This window comes from Vipera ursinii (genome assembly GCF_947247035.1).
Source record: "Vipera ursinii genome assembly, chromosome: 5".
Classification (NCBI taxonomy): Eukaryota; Metazoa; Chordata; class Lepidosauria; order Squamata; family Viperidae; genus Vipera; species Vipera ursinii.
In genome coordinates this window covers 92,454,489-92,470,151 of record NC_139518.1, presented here as the reverse complement: position 1 = coordinate 92,470,151, position 15,663 = coordinate 92,454,489, and the positions used below count along the sequence as shown (strand labels likewise).

At 45.2% G+C, this 15,663-nt stretch overlaps 1 protein-coding gene across 1 annotated transcript in view; it reads right to left on the bottom strand.

Moving 5' to 3' along the window:
• ANK3 (ankyrin 3) overlaps positions 1–15,663 on the bottom strand; it is a 191,129-nt gene that overhangs the window by 13,260 nt on the left and 162,206 nt on the right. The window contains exons 37-41 of the mRNA XM_083364150.1: positions 6,979–14,655; positions 6,279–6,353; positions 4,934–5,065; positions 4,312–4,455; positions 963–1,617 (exon numbers count right to left, since the gene is read on the bottom strand). Of these exons, the coding sequence (XP_083220276.1) occupies positions 963–1,617; positions 4,312–4,455; positions 4,934–5,065; positions 6,279–6,353; positions 6,979–14,655 (8,683 nt within the window). The remainder of the gene's footprint in view (positions 1–962; positions 1,618–4,311; positions 4,456–4,933; positions 5,066–6,278; positions 6,354–6,978; positions 14,656–15,663) is intronic.

Sequence of the window (15,663 nt, the reverse complement as noted above, 5' to 3'; positions counted from 1 at the left end):
CAAGAGAGGAAGAGCCAAAGCCAAGAAATAAGTAACGGTGCCATTAAATCACCTCTCCGCAGGTGCTGAGCAACAGGCTGACATTTATGACTTACAAAGGTGTGAATAAAAAGCAGCTATAGGCAAGTAATGATCTACACGTTGTGGCTCTGGAAGTCGATATTCCAGAGGTGCCATGGGATGTTTCTAGTGGCCAATACGAGTCTTGAAGGATCGTTGTGATCCTCTTAAGAAATAAATCTGGACTTGAGCAAGGTGAGGTCCAGGCTGGCTGCTCTGCTCTATAATGGCAAGATGCTTCTGAAAAGCAGACAAGTTCCAAAGAAAGACAGGGTTCCCCCAATGGACATTGACCCACAGTGGGTGTGTTAAGGGGCTTGATCCTGGGTTCTCGTGGGAACAGCCTATGGCTTATGCAAGTCTATTCCTGAGGTGATGGTAACAGCCAACAAGATCCTGATAAAAATGGCCAGATATTGTAGGCACATCCACAAGGAGCAGGAACTCTTGGTGATAGGGTTTCTCTCTCTCTCTCTCTCTCTCTCTCTCTCTCTCTCTCTCTCTCTCTCTCTCTCTCTCTCTCTCTCTCTCTCTCCCTCCCTCCCTCCCTCCCTCCCTCTCTCTCATTTCTGCTTTTTTAAATCCCTTGAGAGCTACACTCAGCCTGGTTCTAGAATTCTTTCTATCTTGACTCTGCTTTGAATGAGGATGCTTCAGTGCTGCTTTTGATTTCACTGCCCTAAATATCAGAGCACATCTATGTCTTGAGAACATCACACTTGGTCTATAAAATATCATTAAGTAAATACTTAAGCTACTGGTCCCTGCTTTTTAACTGCCATCTAGCAGGAAACAAATTGAGACAAATATCTTTTTTTAAACAACAACAACAACTTCATAATGTGAGAAAAGCAGAACTGATCCATCTGAGGCTTGGCTGTGTCAGCCTTATGGCTCCGTACCTGTCATCCAATCGATTCAGCAGTTCTCCACTTATTCTGCGTCCTGAAGACGTTGGTTCCACCTTGACTCTGGGGGCCTCATTCTGCCAACCTGTAATTGAAGAAATTTCCTGTTCGGCCTGCTGGACATAGTTAAGTATAGACAAGACTTTCTCTTCTGTCATTTCCTCAGACTCGGCTATTTCTTCAAGGCAAATATCTTCAAACAGAGACTTAAGCCTTTTGTCCGTCGGCTCCTCATCAGTACCAGACCAATTTCTCTCGTGGCGTTCAGTCCTCACTATGGTTTGACTACTCTCTTCGCTCGGTGTCCACATTCCAGCACAGCTACCGAGATAGCGAGGATAGTCCTTAAGGTGGATTTCTTCCAGTGGGTTTTGGCCTGCATCTTTAGAGGCTCCTTCTAGAGGCACCGAGTGATTGTATTGGCCTTCTTCCAGTGAGGTGTCTTCTTCAATGACCACGGGAGGTTCTGCAGCCGTCTCCTCTAGGTTTCCCTGTGAAGTTGCTAAGACATCACTCAGTCTACTAGGAGTTCTAAGGGGTGATTCTACGCTAGAGAAATTGCTAGCCAAATCATCTTGATGGAAATGGCTGGGTGGCGCGAAGCACAACCCAGGGGCTGTTTCCAGTTCCATTTGAAAGGTGGGGTAACCTAAGGAAGACAGCACATTTGGACTGATTGCCATGAAGGATGGAGAAACGCAAAATCAAGCATTCAGAATGGCTGAGTACTTAGAACATGAGAACTGCATGAAACAGCAAGAACAATTGAATTAGGAATGGGACAAAGAATTCTTCAAGGAGCACAACAAAACTGAAGTCAGCAAAACTGGGAGCACAGCACACCTGCAACCGGTGTCTCTATTCGCTTTAATGATTTCAGAACCATTTTTTTTCTTCTCAATCAGCTGGACAATAATCTCAATTTTGTTCAATAATTATATTTTTAATTTTTTTAAAAATCCCATTTATATCCCACCCTTCTCCGAAGACTCAGGGCGGCTTACAATCTAAGCACAAATCAAATGTGCTTAGCAATAGCCTTCATTCTATGTATATGCCTGCTTATTAGGGCTTTCGGGGGGCCCCAAGCGGCATTATTACAAAGTCAGCTTAATTGCCCCCAACAATCTGGGTCCTCATTTTACCTACCTCGGAAGGATGGAAGGCTGAGTCAACCTTGAGCCTGGTGGGATGCGAACCTGCAATAATTGCAGGCAGCTGGTGTTTGTATGTAAATCTTTGGTCATATATATATATATATATATATATATATATATATATATATATATATATATATATATATATATATATATGAATAATGGCAGTCTGCAGTATAACAAATCATTTCTGCTTTTATTATGGCTCACAATGATTTAACGCAAAGAATAAAGTAGCTGCCTGAAGGAGAGGCAAATATTTTACAAGCATTTTAAAAATTGCCTTCCTTTTTATTATAGGCATCTCCTTTTAATTCCGACCTAATAACCCCATGCATGATGATTACTGTGCTATATATTTCAATTTAGTCAGTGCCCCATGAGAATGGAGTCGATGCAGAAAATAGAAACAAATTTCAGGTAGGACAGAAAAAGGTAGTTCTTGACCTACGACAGGACGGAAATGGCAAACTACCGGGGAGGGGAGGACAGAGAATCTACAGATCAACTCTAGGAACCGTATGAGAGTATTGTGATGAATGAGGAGACCTTGGTGATCTTGGAGACACAGGCGATCTCGGTGACACAGGTACAATCAGAAACACTGATCCAATAAAGAAAAAGGAAAGGAGAAGCATGAACACAAAGAGCCGTTGTTCCCCAGGACAGGAATGACCAAGGCAGCAGATTCCGCCTGTGTCAAATTTCAATCAGGGTGAATTCCAAAACATGGAAATTAGGGTCTCTCATGCTGGCTGAGGAATTCTGGGAGCTGAAGTCCACAAATCTTAAAGTTGCCAAGCTTGGAGACCCCTGCTCTAAATGTTAGAGAAAGTTCCACACCCTTCTAAGGGGATCGATGAATGTGCTCCTCACATTTACGATAAGGAAGCAAGTCAATAGCAATAGCAATAGCACTTAGACTTATATACCACTTCACAGTGCTTTACATCCCTCTCTAAGCGGTTTACGGAGTCAGCATATTTGCCCCCAACAATCTGGGTCCTCATTTTACCCACCTCAGAAGGATGGAAGGCTGAGTCAACTTTCAGCTGGTCAGAATCAAACTCCTGACAGTGGGCAGAGTTAGCCTGTAATACTGCATTCTAACCCCTGCACCACATGGCTCATGTCAACCTGACCATCGATGGTGGCACTGCGTGCTTGTCAGAAAATTATCCCCAGCACCCAGGACAGCAGCCTAAGTATGGAACATTGCAGGAGACCGAGCATTGACCATGCCTGTCCTAGCATTTAGTTTCAGCACAGAAATGAAATGGCAAATGAATGGTATAGCATAATCCCACAGGTAAATATTAGGCTAACCCATCTGACAAAAATGGGGGATTTCAGCATTGAGATATGGCATCTGGAAACTAACGTGCATAAATTATAATGGTTGTTGTTGGTTGGTTGGTTGGTTCTCTGAATCCACTGAGAGAAAGTTAAGATGCAGTCTGGTCTTGGTGAGGACAAGGAGCTTGAGAGATGCTTGGAGAAGAGGAAGGACAGAACGCAAAACAAGAGAAGCACATTCTTTTTAGAGGGAAGAGACCTATTTCATGATTGAAGAGCACAAGCCACATTTCAAGAACAAATTTCTTAAAATGTCCACAGAATTTATATTTCTGCACTGCAGCGATTTGGGGTGGGGTGGGGTCAAATCTGCTGCTCAGAGACCGGGAATGCTTGATGCCTTGCATTGAGCCACAAAATGCTTCCTCCAAGATGCAGCACCCCAGAACATGGATTCTTGGATGTATGCATATGTAAGTCGCCACATACATACACACTCATCTTGCATGTTCAGGCCAGCACAGTATTTCATAAGCAGTCTAGCAACATGTCAAAAGCCAAAAAAGTAATTGCTGTAACTTGTTCTTGATTGCACCTCCGTGTTAGAAAGCAAAACATTGCTTAACAATCTCAGAAAAACTGTGGGCGCTGAATTGGATTGTTTGAGTTTCATTGTCTGATTAGGGCAGTTTGCAGAATGCAACTGCAAAGTTTGCCATCGCACCTTACTACAGAAGGAATTTGCAACTCTGTTAATTCAAAACCAGCAAACCTTTATTGGTTCAGTCATACCCTAAATCGTATGTGTATGTACACACACACACACACACACACACACACAGGTTACTCACTTGGAAAAAAAATACATCAAATGAAACAAACTCAGTTACCATCAACAGTATCGTGGAAAATGTTATTTTCATCCGCAAAACTTCTGGTGCCTGATATGTTTCCATAGTCAAATATTGGTCCTTCCAGCAAAGTTACAATGTCGATCCGATTGATTTTTGTTAATACAGAAGTTAAGGCATCAGCTGTGGAGGGAAAAGGACAAAACATTAAAATTCTTGTGTGTAACCACTAATTCTTGGGATAGGTGGCCTGTGGTTTCACTGATCACATAGAGTGTAGAGGTTTCGAAACAAAAACTAAATACCCGATATGGGAACACGTGAGCTGCAGCGCCCTGTACATTTTGAATTGCTTGTTTATCAAAACCCGCTGTGTCTTTTGATGCGTGAACACACAATGCTGTGTAAATCAAAAACACATAACAAGTGTGTATTGGTAACTTATTCTCTTAAGGCATTGGGTTTCTCTGCAATATTATACGTGCATGAAGGCTGGATGACCAAGGCAACTGGATAAAGAATATAAGCACTCTGGACGCAGAGAGTTTGATCTGTGACTGTTCATTCACACAAACCCCTTAGCCTGTCACCTATCAAGTAGCTGCATTCTTTTTGTAGGAACTTTAAGATCCAGACCTTTCTACACCAATCTTAAACTTACTTGTAGCGTTTTTTCCATCTCTCATAACCCATTTTTTTAACAACATGAAGCTCTGAGCAATTAAAGAATTTGGGTTTTCCACTCGAATCTGATTAATTTCGTCAACAGAAAAATTCAGCTCTCTTGCCAGTTCTACCATGGGGGAAAGAGAGAAGAAAAATAATTACTCATGTTTTATTTCAACAGTCCATTTAAAAATCAGATGTATTTCTGACAACCAAGGACACAACCAGGTTTTTTTCCCCCCCAGAAAATTCAGCCTAAACTTCCCAACATACCCCAAAGGTCAAAGGGTGTAGACAGAGAATAATGAGAGCCACTTTCAGAGACAGCCTTGAGTTGTAGTCTCAGGAATAGAAGCTAATAAAGTTATGAGTCTTCTCTCCATTTTAAGGTTTGTTGGGATTAGTCTGGATAGAAACAATGGTCCAGGCAGGGAGACAGCCCTTGATAACATCCAAACATACAACATTTGGACTCCAAGCTTCCATATCCAAAGCCAAGATCAGAAGCTTCCCTGTCATCATCACAACCCAGCTCCATTTGCTCCCAGCACTGCATCAAAGGACCAGAAATGGAAGGATATCTGCTGTGGCCAGGAGGGCAAAATGAATGGACTCATCTGGGATAACTCCTTGCCCTCCCCCTCCCCCCCCCAGGATAACAAGTGCAATGCTCAACTCTTCCCCTTCCATAACTGAGATAACACCATTGGGCAGCCTCCAACATCCAGTAGGAAGCAACGGAAAGAATCTGGCTTTGTGGCTTGCTTGGCTATTGTGATGATCCTACTACACAGGTGGTTCTGAAGCAAGAGAAGAGATACCAAAGTCATAGGGGAAGACTCCACATGATAGAAGCAAATGTCCCAGTTGTAGCAGTCCTTAACTGGCCTCAGCTGATCTTAACCTGGATAGCCTTTGGAGGGAAACCTCCAGGCAATCCCAGGGCTGCAGATAGGACTAAGATGACAAAATATCCTCTGGAAAAAGGTAAAAGCAAATATATGTGATACTCTAGTCCTGCTGCCCACAAAAATCATATGGATGCATCAGCTCACCTGGACCATCTTTAAGTCCAGTAATAGTGTGGATGGATGTTTTTCTTCAACTTTTCTTACCAGCTCTATTATTTATTTTTGAAAATACCAGGAGCTCCAAGGACTCTGCTCTTTCCCATTTTCTTAATCTCTCCAGCTGAAGAGCCGAGCAGGATGGAGCTGGGAGGAATAAGTTCACCCTGCCCTCCCTCATCCATTAACACACAGACACACACATCCAGGGAGACACAATAAGGGGGGCCTCTCCAAGGGTTGCTAGAGCATCAGAATGTTCCAAACCCTTACCTGTCCAGCTAAGTCCCAGGTGATCAGCCACAATTGCCATCCTTATATCTGTCCGTTCGCATGGGCTCTGTGGACCTGTGATTTATAATTCTTCTATTAAAAGGGTATCGTGAAAGGGTGTTCAGCACTCTAATACACTGTGTTATTTTAATAGGTGTTTTTAGTCCAATTACTAAAAAGAATTGAATGCCCTTGTTTTGTTTCTTTTTTTAAAAAAAATATGCAGATTCACAGATCTGGAACTTTCCCCTTTCGAAGGCTAGTAGTGTTCATCTACATGATGTAAATATTGTGTAAATGGAACCAAACATGCTGACAATCTATCTACTGATCTATACAAAATGATTTAATTACTGGTGGAGGGGAGGGGGGGGAAAAGCCCACCAGGAACTAAAGAATGAAAAAAAGTTCTTTCTTTTGAAAAACGGCAAGTTTTACTATCTGGGGGTTGACATAAACGTTTTCAGCATGCGTCCCTAGCTATCTACTACACAGGCTTCACACAAAAGAAGAAAGAAGAGCACAAAAGACAAAACACAAGAGATGACAATGACAGAATGAGAACTAGAGGAAGTCACTAGGCAGGCAATCACAACAGTTCATGCACTAGGATCAACAAGTTGAAAGTTTTACAAACTAGGCTTGGCCTCCACAGGGTGAGCCCGGAGAGCTCCAGAAACCTGACTCCCTCCATTCTCACCAGTCCTCCTCTTACTCCTCCTCCTCCTGTCACTGTCGGACTTTTCAATCTTTGATTTTAAAGATGCTGCCTCTGTTCTCATATCTCTAGCGGGCTTCGTTGCAATGGAAGGCTGGAAAACTTGAGTGGCTTCGGACAGGGATGTAGTTCTTGAGGTACTATCTTCTTCTTCCTCCTCCTCCTCCTCCTCCTCAGACACTCCTGGTGGCATTTTTTTCTGTTCATCAGATAGTCGGTCGACAAGCTTTAAAGCCTCACTGCTAATTCCCTTAAAATATTCAATAGAATGTTTACATACCTCCCTAAGCTGACTTTGCTTTGCTTTAACAGTTGTGGCGGCGGCGGCTGCTGCTGCAGTGGTGGTGGTACTGGTGGTAGATCTTACCTTTAATGGTAATTTAGAAGGAAAAGAGTTGGCCTTGCTTCTCTCTATCTGCCCTTGGTTTTGAGCTGGTGGCATTTTTCTAGCTAAGGCCAAGTTATGCCTCTGTGTGCTTTTTATGGGAATCTTAGACCTGCCCTCTATGGGTAGAGAAGAGCTGCACGGCTTCCTTAGGTCAACTCTCCTGGCCTCCCTAACACGACTCCCCCTGCCAGTCTGACTGGTGCTGTGCAGCACAGCGTCTTTAGCTTTTATGGGAAGCCGGGAGGGTGCACGATTCCCGACTGGTTCGGAGGGTGCCTGCTGCTCTCTGGATCTTTTCTGCTTACAGTCTCCTTGGGTTGCACCGGGACCGTTTCCTGAAGGGTGTTTCATTGGGTTAGCTTTCTGGGTGGGACACTTGGACTCAAAGCGTTCATTTAGCACTACTGTACAAGTAAGCTGATTGGTAGGTGTGGTGCATGGGTCCAAATTGTTGTTGTTATTAAAATTATCTTTTGGGAAATCATGCTTTTCTGCTTCCCTACTGCTGATCTGGTTAAGCACAGCTGTGTCTGTAACCTCCTCTACAGCTTTGCAGTCTAACCCCTGAGTCCCTGATGTCAATGTCTCTAGCTTATCTGCCATTTCCCCAGACATGTCTTTCTTCAGCGTCATGGTGGAAGCCGAAATGCCCATTTTAATCGGTGTGCGCAATTTGGGATCGACTTTAGAAGCGTGAAGCACCAGGGATGATTTCTCCAGTGAGCTACAACCAGGTGATGCTTCCATGCCATCTCCACTGGCCTGGAGGATGAGCTTAGGTTCAACTGTTGGCGTTTCTACTTCTCTTTCTACGGTTTTCTCTACCGCTTTGTCCCCTGACTGCGGCTGTGTGATGGCAGTGACTTTATTGTTATCCCCTTCCCCCTTGTCCCCTGACTTCCCTTCAGAAGTATGCTCACCAATCTGAAAAAATTGGAGTCTTTCTTCAACAAAATCCCTCTTGCTCATGTCAATTGCACCACTGCGAGTCATCTCAAACATCTTCCCTTCATGAAATGGGAAGGGGTTGGGCTCGCTAGTTGGGGTACTTTCATCTGTCGGCGTCCTAGCTGGCGTCGTGTCTGGAGTGGTGGCTGGAGATCTGTCTTCCACTGCAAGGCCAAAAGGCTTGGCGTCATCGTCCCTGGTTTTGGATTCAAAGACTTCATCATCTCCATGGTTACTGGACCAAGGGTCAAAATCGAGGCTCTTGGTTGCTATAGTTTTAAAAGGGGTGGCAAACTCTTCATCTACTTTGTAACTGAAATACGTGTCAGGAAACACGGTCCTGTCAGGATGTCGGCCTTCCAAAGTGAAAAACTGCGCCCCTGACTTTTGTTCAGCCTTATCAACATTTTTTTCAGCAGCTGGACATTTTGATAAGGATTTTTTGTTTTCCTCAGAGCCGACTTTTTCCTCCTCCTCAATAATTTCCAGCTTACTTTGGCTAAAACTTCGATCGGTCTGTTTCGAGATGCCTTCAGTAACCCAGAGATCTTTTTTAGTTTCTACTGCTGGACATGCCTGCTTAGAATCACTCTCAGTCAGCCCATCGTCCTCATCTTGCAGATCATACCCATCAAGAGAGTCAATTTCGGTGGCATCTGTATCGTGGGAGAATTCTGCGGTGGTTGCTATCGAGCACTCGGTAACTGACTGGTCATTGTTCCCATTTGTTGCCACATCATTCTGGGGGGATTCAAGAGCCAAATCAAATTCACTGGGCTTTCCGATCTCCTTCATTTCAGATGATCTGCGTGTGGTGGTCTCCTTCTGGTTGTCTTCAACATCGTTCAGTTTAAACATGTATCTTTTAATTGGAACGGGCTGATACAAAGACTCGTCATCACTGGAGTCGCTTAGATCTTCTCCTGGCGGCACAGGAGAAGGGGGCTGAACGCGGATGACTGGTTCAGCCAGCTGACGTTTCTCCAGTTCATCCTGAAGGTTGACTTCTGTCATCTCCATGTCGCTCTCAGAGGAGGGACGTGGCTTTTCTGGTTCCGAATGGTCAGCATCTAATGGAGGAGGTGGTGGGAATTCAATGTAGGCCACTCGGTTTCCCTTCGGTCTTTTGTTAGATTCCCTGTCCAAATTATTGGGCAGCTCTTGCTCAGTAGGGGGCGACTGTTTTACAGAGGTGGATTTGGCTTCGGCCTCCTCCTCCGACTCCTCCGACACCTCAGGGATTGGGCTCGGCTTGCCAGGTATATAAGCAATGAGTGAATCAGGTGTTTTGGATGTAAACTCATAACTGACTTCCTCTGAGCTTGGTGTCTCTGGGGTCAGGGGGCTTTTCCCAGAACTGTCCATAAAGGACACCTGTTCTAAGGTGTCATCCTCTGGACTACCTTGGGGGGAGGGGAGTTGCTTCTGCTGCCTGGTGGTATAATATCCCCCTCTCGTCTCTTGCACTGTCTTACTTTCCTGACTTACAATTTTTTTAATAGTTCCTTGCTGCACCTCTCTTTCATACTGCCTCCCTACCTGAACAAAACTGACATAAACAGGTAGTGTCTTTATTTCCTTTGCTGCTTCCTCTGTTGCTAAAGGGGATGGTTTCACCTGATCAAATGTCTTTGCAGGAGACAGTTTTCCTGGGCTAACATCTAAGGAATCGGGTGTCTTACTGGGGGATGACTCTGCCTCCTCCTGAGGAGGACTTAACTGGAAGCAAGTGAGTTGCCTGGTGCTGGCTGGACTATATTCTACCCCTGTCTCTTGTTGAGCCACATTGAACTGTCCCTGTACTTTTTCCTTATCCATTCTGATATGGGCCACTTGAGTTGGCAGTTCGTGGCGTGCAGTTGGGGACTGTCCTTCAAGAACGCCACCTGCCCACATACTTTTCTCTCCTGTAACTCTTTCTGTAACATGGGGTGCCATCATTGCTTCTTTTTTCTTTGAAATCCTATCCCTCACTTCGCTGGGATAGTCCCCTTCTCTGACAAGGTATTCTCTATAAAGCACCTTTTTGGATGGAGACTTTACAGTCACTTCCTTCACCTCCTTAGAACCTGACCCATTTGTGGACACTTTCTGCTCATATTCAGTCACAGTGATCAGTTCACTAGATTTGGCCAGATCTTTAGGCTCAAGAGGGTCAATCTGGATTTCTTTGACTACATCTTGCACGAGCACATGGGAAAGTTTTTCTTTCTGGGCTTTATGGGAGGATGTCCCAGGGCTTTCCCATGTCCTATAAATCTTTTTGTCCCAGTGCCCCTTGTCTGGGACAGGCACAGCACTGGCACCATAGGCCAAGCCCTTCACTTTTGGCTCAGCAAAGGCAGAAGTGGTCTTGCTTGGTATTTCATCCTTGGCCTTGGGGACCTTTGGAGGAGATGCATCCTCAAAAACTTTGCCTTTGCCCCTGGGGCCATCTTGGAAGCAGCCAGCAGGAGGTTCCTTTTGCAATGCTAAATTCCCATCCACCAGGTCTATCTCTTTGGCCTGTTTTTCTCGGGAGTAAAACTGATAGACCGGGAGCTTGCTGTCCTGCAACTTTTTCACTGGGATTTTAGATGGTATATCCAGCCTTTTCTCCTCTGGAAGCATCTCCTTACTTTTGGACCCCAGGCTCTGTTCGAATTTTAGCCTAATGGAGCTGAGCTTGGATTGCTTCAGTTGGAACCCTGTTGGCAGAGCCTCTGGGATTTTGCTCTTCTGAGCTGCTGCTCCCTTGGGTTCCTTCAAGTCCTTGCTCGGCTGAGAGAGAATCTGCCTCTCTGGGCTGCTGGGCCAACTGGCTGCCTTCCTCTCCTCAGGTTTTGGCCAGCCCTTCCCATCCTGAGCACAGATTCCTCTTCCTCCTCCTGCCCAGTCGCTTTGGGACTCAGAAGCAGCCACCTTCTCCGGACTGCTGCTTGCTGATCTAAAGCCCACACCGGCCTCTCTCCCATTCTGTTTCTGCTGCTTCTTCGGGGATTGCAGCTCATCGTTCAGTTTCTCTGTCTTGTCCCGGAAGAACTGCGATACTTCAGTCAGCTTTTCTTCAGCCTCCTTAACCGTCCTGTCCACCCTGTCTTCATACATCAACTTTTCTCTACCTCTGTCTAATCTGTTCTCTGCAAAGCGCATCCACATAGCATGCTTTGGGCTACTAACATCTCCAGAATAATGCAACACTGTCACTTTCTCATAAGGATCATCTTTTGATATTTTACCCACACCATTTTCTGATATCTCTTTAGAGATTTTGGTGAGGATGTCTTGTGGGGGTGCTGGGGCTACTTTTTCTCTGGATCGTTTATCAGGCCCCTGAAAGTCTGAGCTAAGGGGGGGGGCATGGTCAGTTACTGACTCCTCGGTGTCTGAGTAAGACACATCTAGCTTTTCTGAGAGAAGCATTTTCTCAGCAAACCTGTAAGATTCCCCTCTTAGTTCTGACAACTCATCGTCATGGTACTCTACTGAGTGTTGACTCAAAAGCTTCAGGGTTTTGTACGAGTCATCAGACATAAGTTGGGCAGAACTAGGGCGACTGTCTTCTTCCTGGGAGACAGGAGTGTTTACTCTAGAAGATTCCAAATAAGAAGGTAAGGACTCTTCGGCTGTCAGTTCTTCTTCTTCGGGCTGACCTTGTTCATCCGAACAAGGAAGGGCCTCCTGCTTTTCCACATCCCCTTGTGACAAGTCTTTCTGATATACATACATTTCTTTCTCTGGATGCTTTTTGGTTTCTCTAATAATGACTTCAGTAGGCTCAGCCTGATTACCTTTTTCAATATGGACCTCTATTATACGCTCCAATTTGGGTTTCATTTTGTAGTCCTTCTCTGCAGGCTGGGGTGAAATTTCGGTGGATTTGCCAGCCTCCGGGGAGACCGTAGACTTATGCTCAAACAGACCTGCCAGCTCCTTGGAAGGGTCCCGTCCTGACTGAAAAGCTTTCATGATGTCGTGAACAGACATGGTTTCCTCGATTCTCTCTGAAGGACTCTGAGCGCATGGAGGTTTGTGGTAAACCATTCTGGTGGTGGTACTTATGTGGGTTTCTTCTTTTACACGGACACCTTTACCCAGGGCACACTCGTCTTCACTACTGGCCTTCACTTGAAAGGCGTTCACCTTCCCCTTGAGGGAGCCCACGTTGGGCCGAGGCTCCAGCTCCATAAAGGTGCTGACCACTTTCGGCGAGGGTGGCTCTTCCGCGTGAGGCTCAGAGGCCTCTCCCCCCGACGAGGGTTCATAGCTACGGATCACGTGCACCACTTCCGTTCTGGTCTCCGTGATCACGGGGGGGAGGGGCACCTCATGGAAAAGGGGCTTTGGCCCTGTACTTTCTGCACTCTGCGGGGCTGAAGGGGTCTTCTCGCTCCTGGTCTCAAAGCCGCTATCGGACAGAGGACTTTTATCTGGATCGTGCTGGGAAAAGTCATCGGGCGATTCCAGCACAGTGTCCGTTCCAAAAAGGGAATCGGCGATTTTACACAATTCTTTCTCAGAAGTGGAGGGCCTCACAGAGGCTGGCGGCATTTTAAGTTTATGTTCTTGTAGAGCAATGGCTGGTTTTAGAACCCTTTTCTGCCTCTCTTCCCCTTCCCTTCTCCCGTCGTCAAACTTGTACTTTAAACTCGCCAGGGAGCTACTGCCAATGTCATTCGTTAGGTAGTCAATGACTTTGCTCAAGTTGTAATCATTTTCGGAGACAGCCTTGGCTTTGATCTGCACCTTTTCTGGGATAGTCAGAGGAGGGATGATCATGCCCTGGCGTCTGGCTTCATCAATCTCACCTGCACTGAACTCTACCCATTCTTCCTCAGAGGAGTGTCCTTTATCATTCTGAGAGAGTTTGACTGAGGCTTTATTCTCTACACAGACATCTTTTTTCAGTATCTCACTAACTTTTACTAGGTCCTCTTTGACTTTCTCAACAAGTTTAAAAGGTTCTTCATCATCTATTCTACCCTCTTTGGTCAGTTCTGGCTGGAACGCCTTCTCCTCCATTACATCTGTCTGCAATATTGCTGTCATTCTCATTAGGTCCTCTTTCATCTCGGCCACATCTTTTAGTATCTCCTGACTAGAAGATAAAGATGAAGGTGTGGACAACTTAAGGGCAGAGGGTGCTAAGAACAAAGATGATTTGACGGGAGATGAGGCTCGGTTATAGGGAGTTTGTGTGCATGTCTCTGTAGTCAATGTTTTAAGAGGCGAGAGCAAGGCAGCTGCTGATTTGGCCAGGGAGGGTGTCTCGGGGAGCTTCTTTAGTGCTGGTTCTGACAAAACATTGACTACAGAATAGACTGGCACCGTGATAGTGGATGAGGTTACTGACGAGGTAGTTGCTGAGATTGACCCGAGAGATGTATAAAGCACCCCTGTAGAAGGAGCTCTGATTGACTGAAAAGCGGATGGAGTCGAAGACACGTGCGACCTGAGTGGAGAAAATGGCTTTGCAGGAGTCGTCGGTAACATTTTCTCAACTGTGTCAGTGGCTGCTTTAACGGCACAGCTTGCAGAAGCGGCTGCCGCCCCCATCTTCTCTTGAAAGGCAGCCGTGGCTTTGGACCCGCCGATTAAGCTGATGGGAGATGGGTATTTCAAAGGTGATATGGAGCCATTCACCATGGCCACCTCTGTGTGCCCAACCGTGTGTTTCACGGGGGATGTGGCCATTGTGACTTTAGAAGGTGACACAACATCAACTGCTGATTTAGCAGGAGACACCACCGATTTTAAAGGTGAAGACAAGAGAGGAGAAGCTGATGTGATGATGGACTTAAATGGCAGGCCTGAAGAATACATGTTAAAGTTAGATTTGGGAGAGGCCGGAGGCGTCATGGTAATGGATGACCTCTCTAAGAGAGACCCAGCTGTGGTCACAGGAGATGTCCGAATGGGGAACCCAGAAGCCGACACCAGCCCTTTCAAACCAGCAGCTTCCGTGGTGGTAGGAGCTCTGACAAAGGAACCGGGAGAGACTTGGACACTATAGGGAGGCTGGGAAACCATGGTTTTCATAGGCGAGATTGTCCGAAAGGATCTAATTGGAGAAGCTACATCACTAACAGATTTAACGGAAGATGTGGTGGAGGCTCCTAGAGTGGATTTGATCGGCGAAGCAGAGGAAACCGACCAGATGGACTTTAATGGGGAAGCAGTTGGTGTGTTAGAAGACGAGTTGGAGAGGGAAGTGAAGCCTGATTTGCTTTGTCCAGGCACAGTGATGGGTGCTGTGGTCCACGACTGATAGGGTCTTGCGGACAAGAATGGCTTGTAGGAATAGGTGGTGGGTAAGGATCTTGTAGCCGTGGCGCTCCGTTCAACTGTTTCTTAAATGGTTAAACCAAAATAATATAGAGATATATAAAACGTAAAAATCAACAAAAATGGTTGAAAAACAGAGAGACCAGAGAAGAAAATTGGTCAGTAAACGTCGTAATTATTACAAAAAAAGCAAATACAATTGTTCGTATGAATCAGAATGAAATAGGTAACAATCAAGGGCTAAACAGGAAGGGGGAAATAGGAATGAGCCGTGTAATTATGGATAATCAAAAAAGGGGAAATGGAAAAGACAACAGGAAATGAAAAATAGAAAAGCACAAGGCAACGGAATCTGCAGACAATGAAGAAAACAGAAAAGGCTAAAAAAAAAAAAAGTCCACGCTGGTCCAAAGTAACAGCCACAACCAAAACGTCTTCTCTCACTTCCTATTGACTTTCTGACGTGCTGAATTTGAAGTTTTAAATCTCTCAGTTCCATTTGCCTGTTAATTTATATATGTCTTTGCTGCCAGCAAGGGTCACAATTTCCTCAGGATTGTCTATTTTTAAGGGGCTTTAACAGTTTTGTTAAGTTCTTGTATAGGCTTGTGCTTGTGACTCTGAGCAACTCTGCTTGAGAAACACTCCCAAATCTTTCATGCAGAGCCTCGCTCCCACCCCGAAATCTCCCAAAGTGACAGGCAATTGATGTGCAAAGTGTGAAGCCAGGGGAATAAAGTTAGACCTCTCTCCCATGCACGCTTTGATTAATGCTTCAGGCTCACAAAGCCAATAAGAGCAAGAGCTTTTCTGACTCAAAAGATTAAAACAACAATGGGGAAAAAAATCCTCTGAATGTTCCAATTATTCATGCAATAGTCCTTTTGCTTGATAAAATGTTAAAAAAAAGCTTCACGTGGAATGACTTTAACAGGCATTTCTCATACAGAAAAAAAGAGTACAATTAATGGAAGAAACATGGCAAGCGAAGCAACCAAAATTTTTCACTTTTATTCATGCATGATTTATCGTGTCAAAACAAGCATGAGGAATAAAATGACATGTGC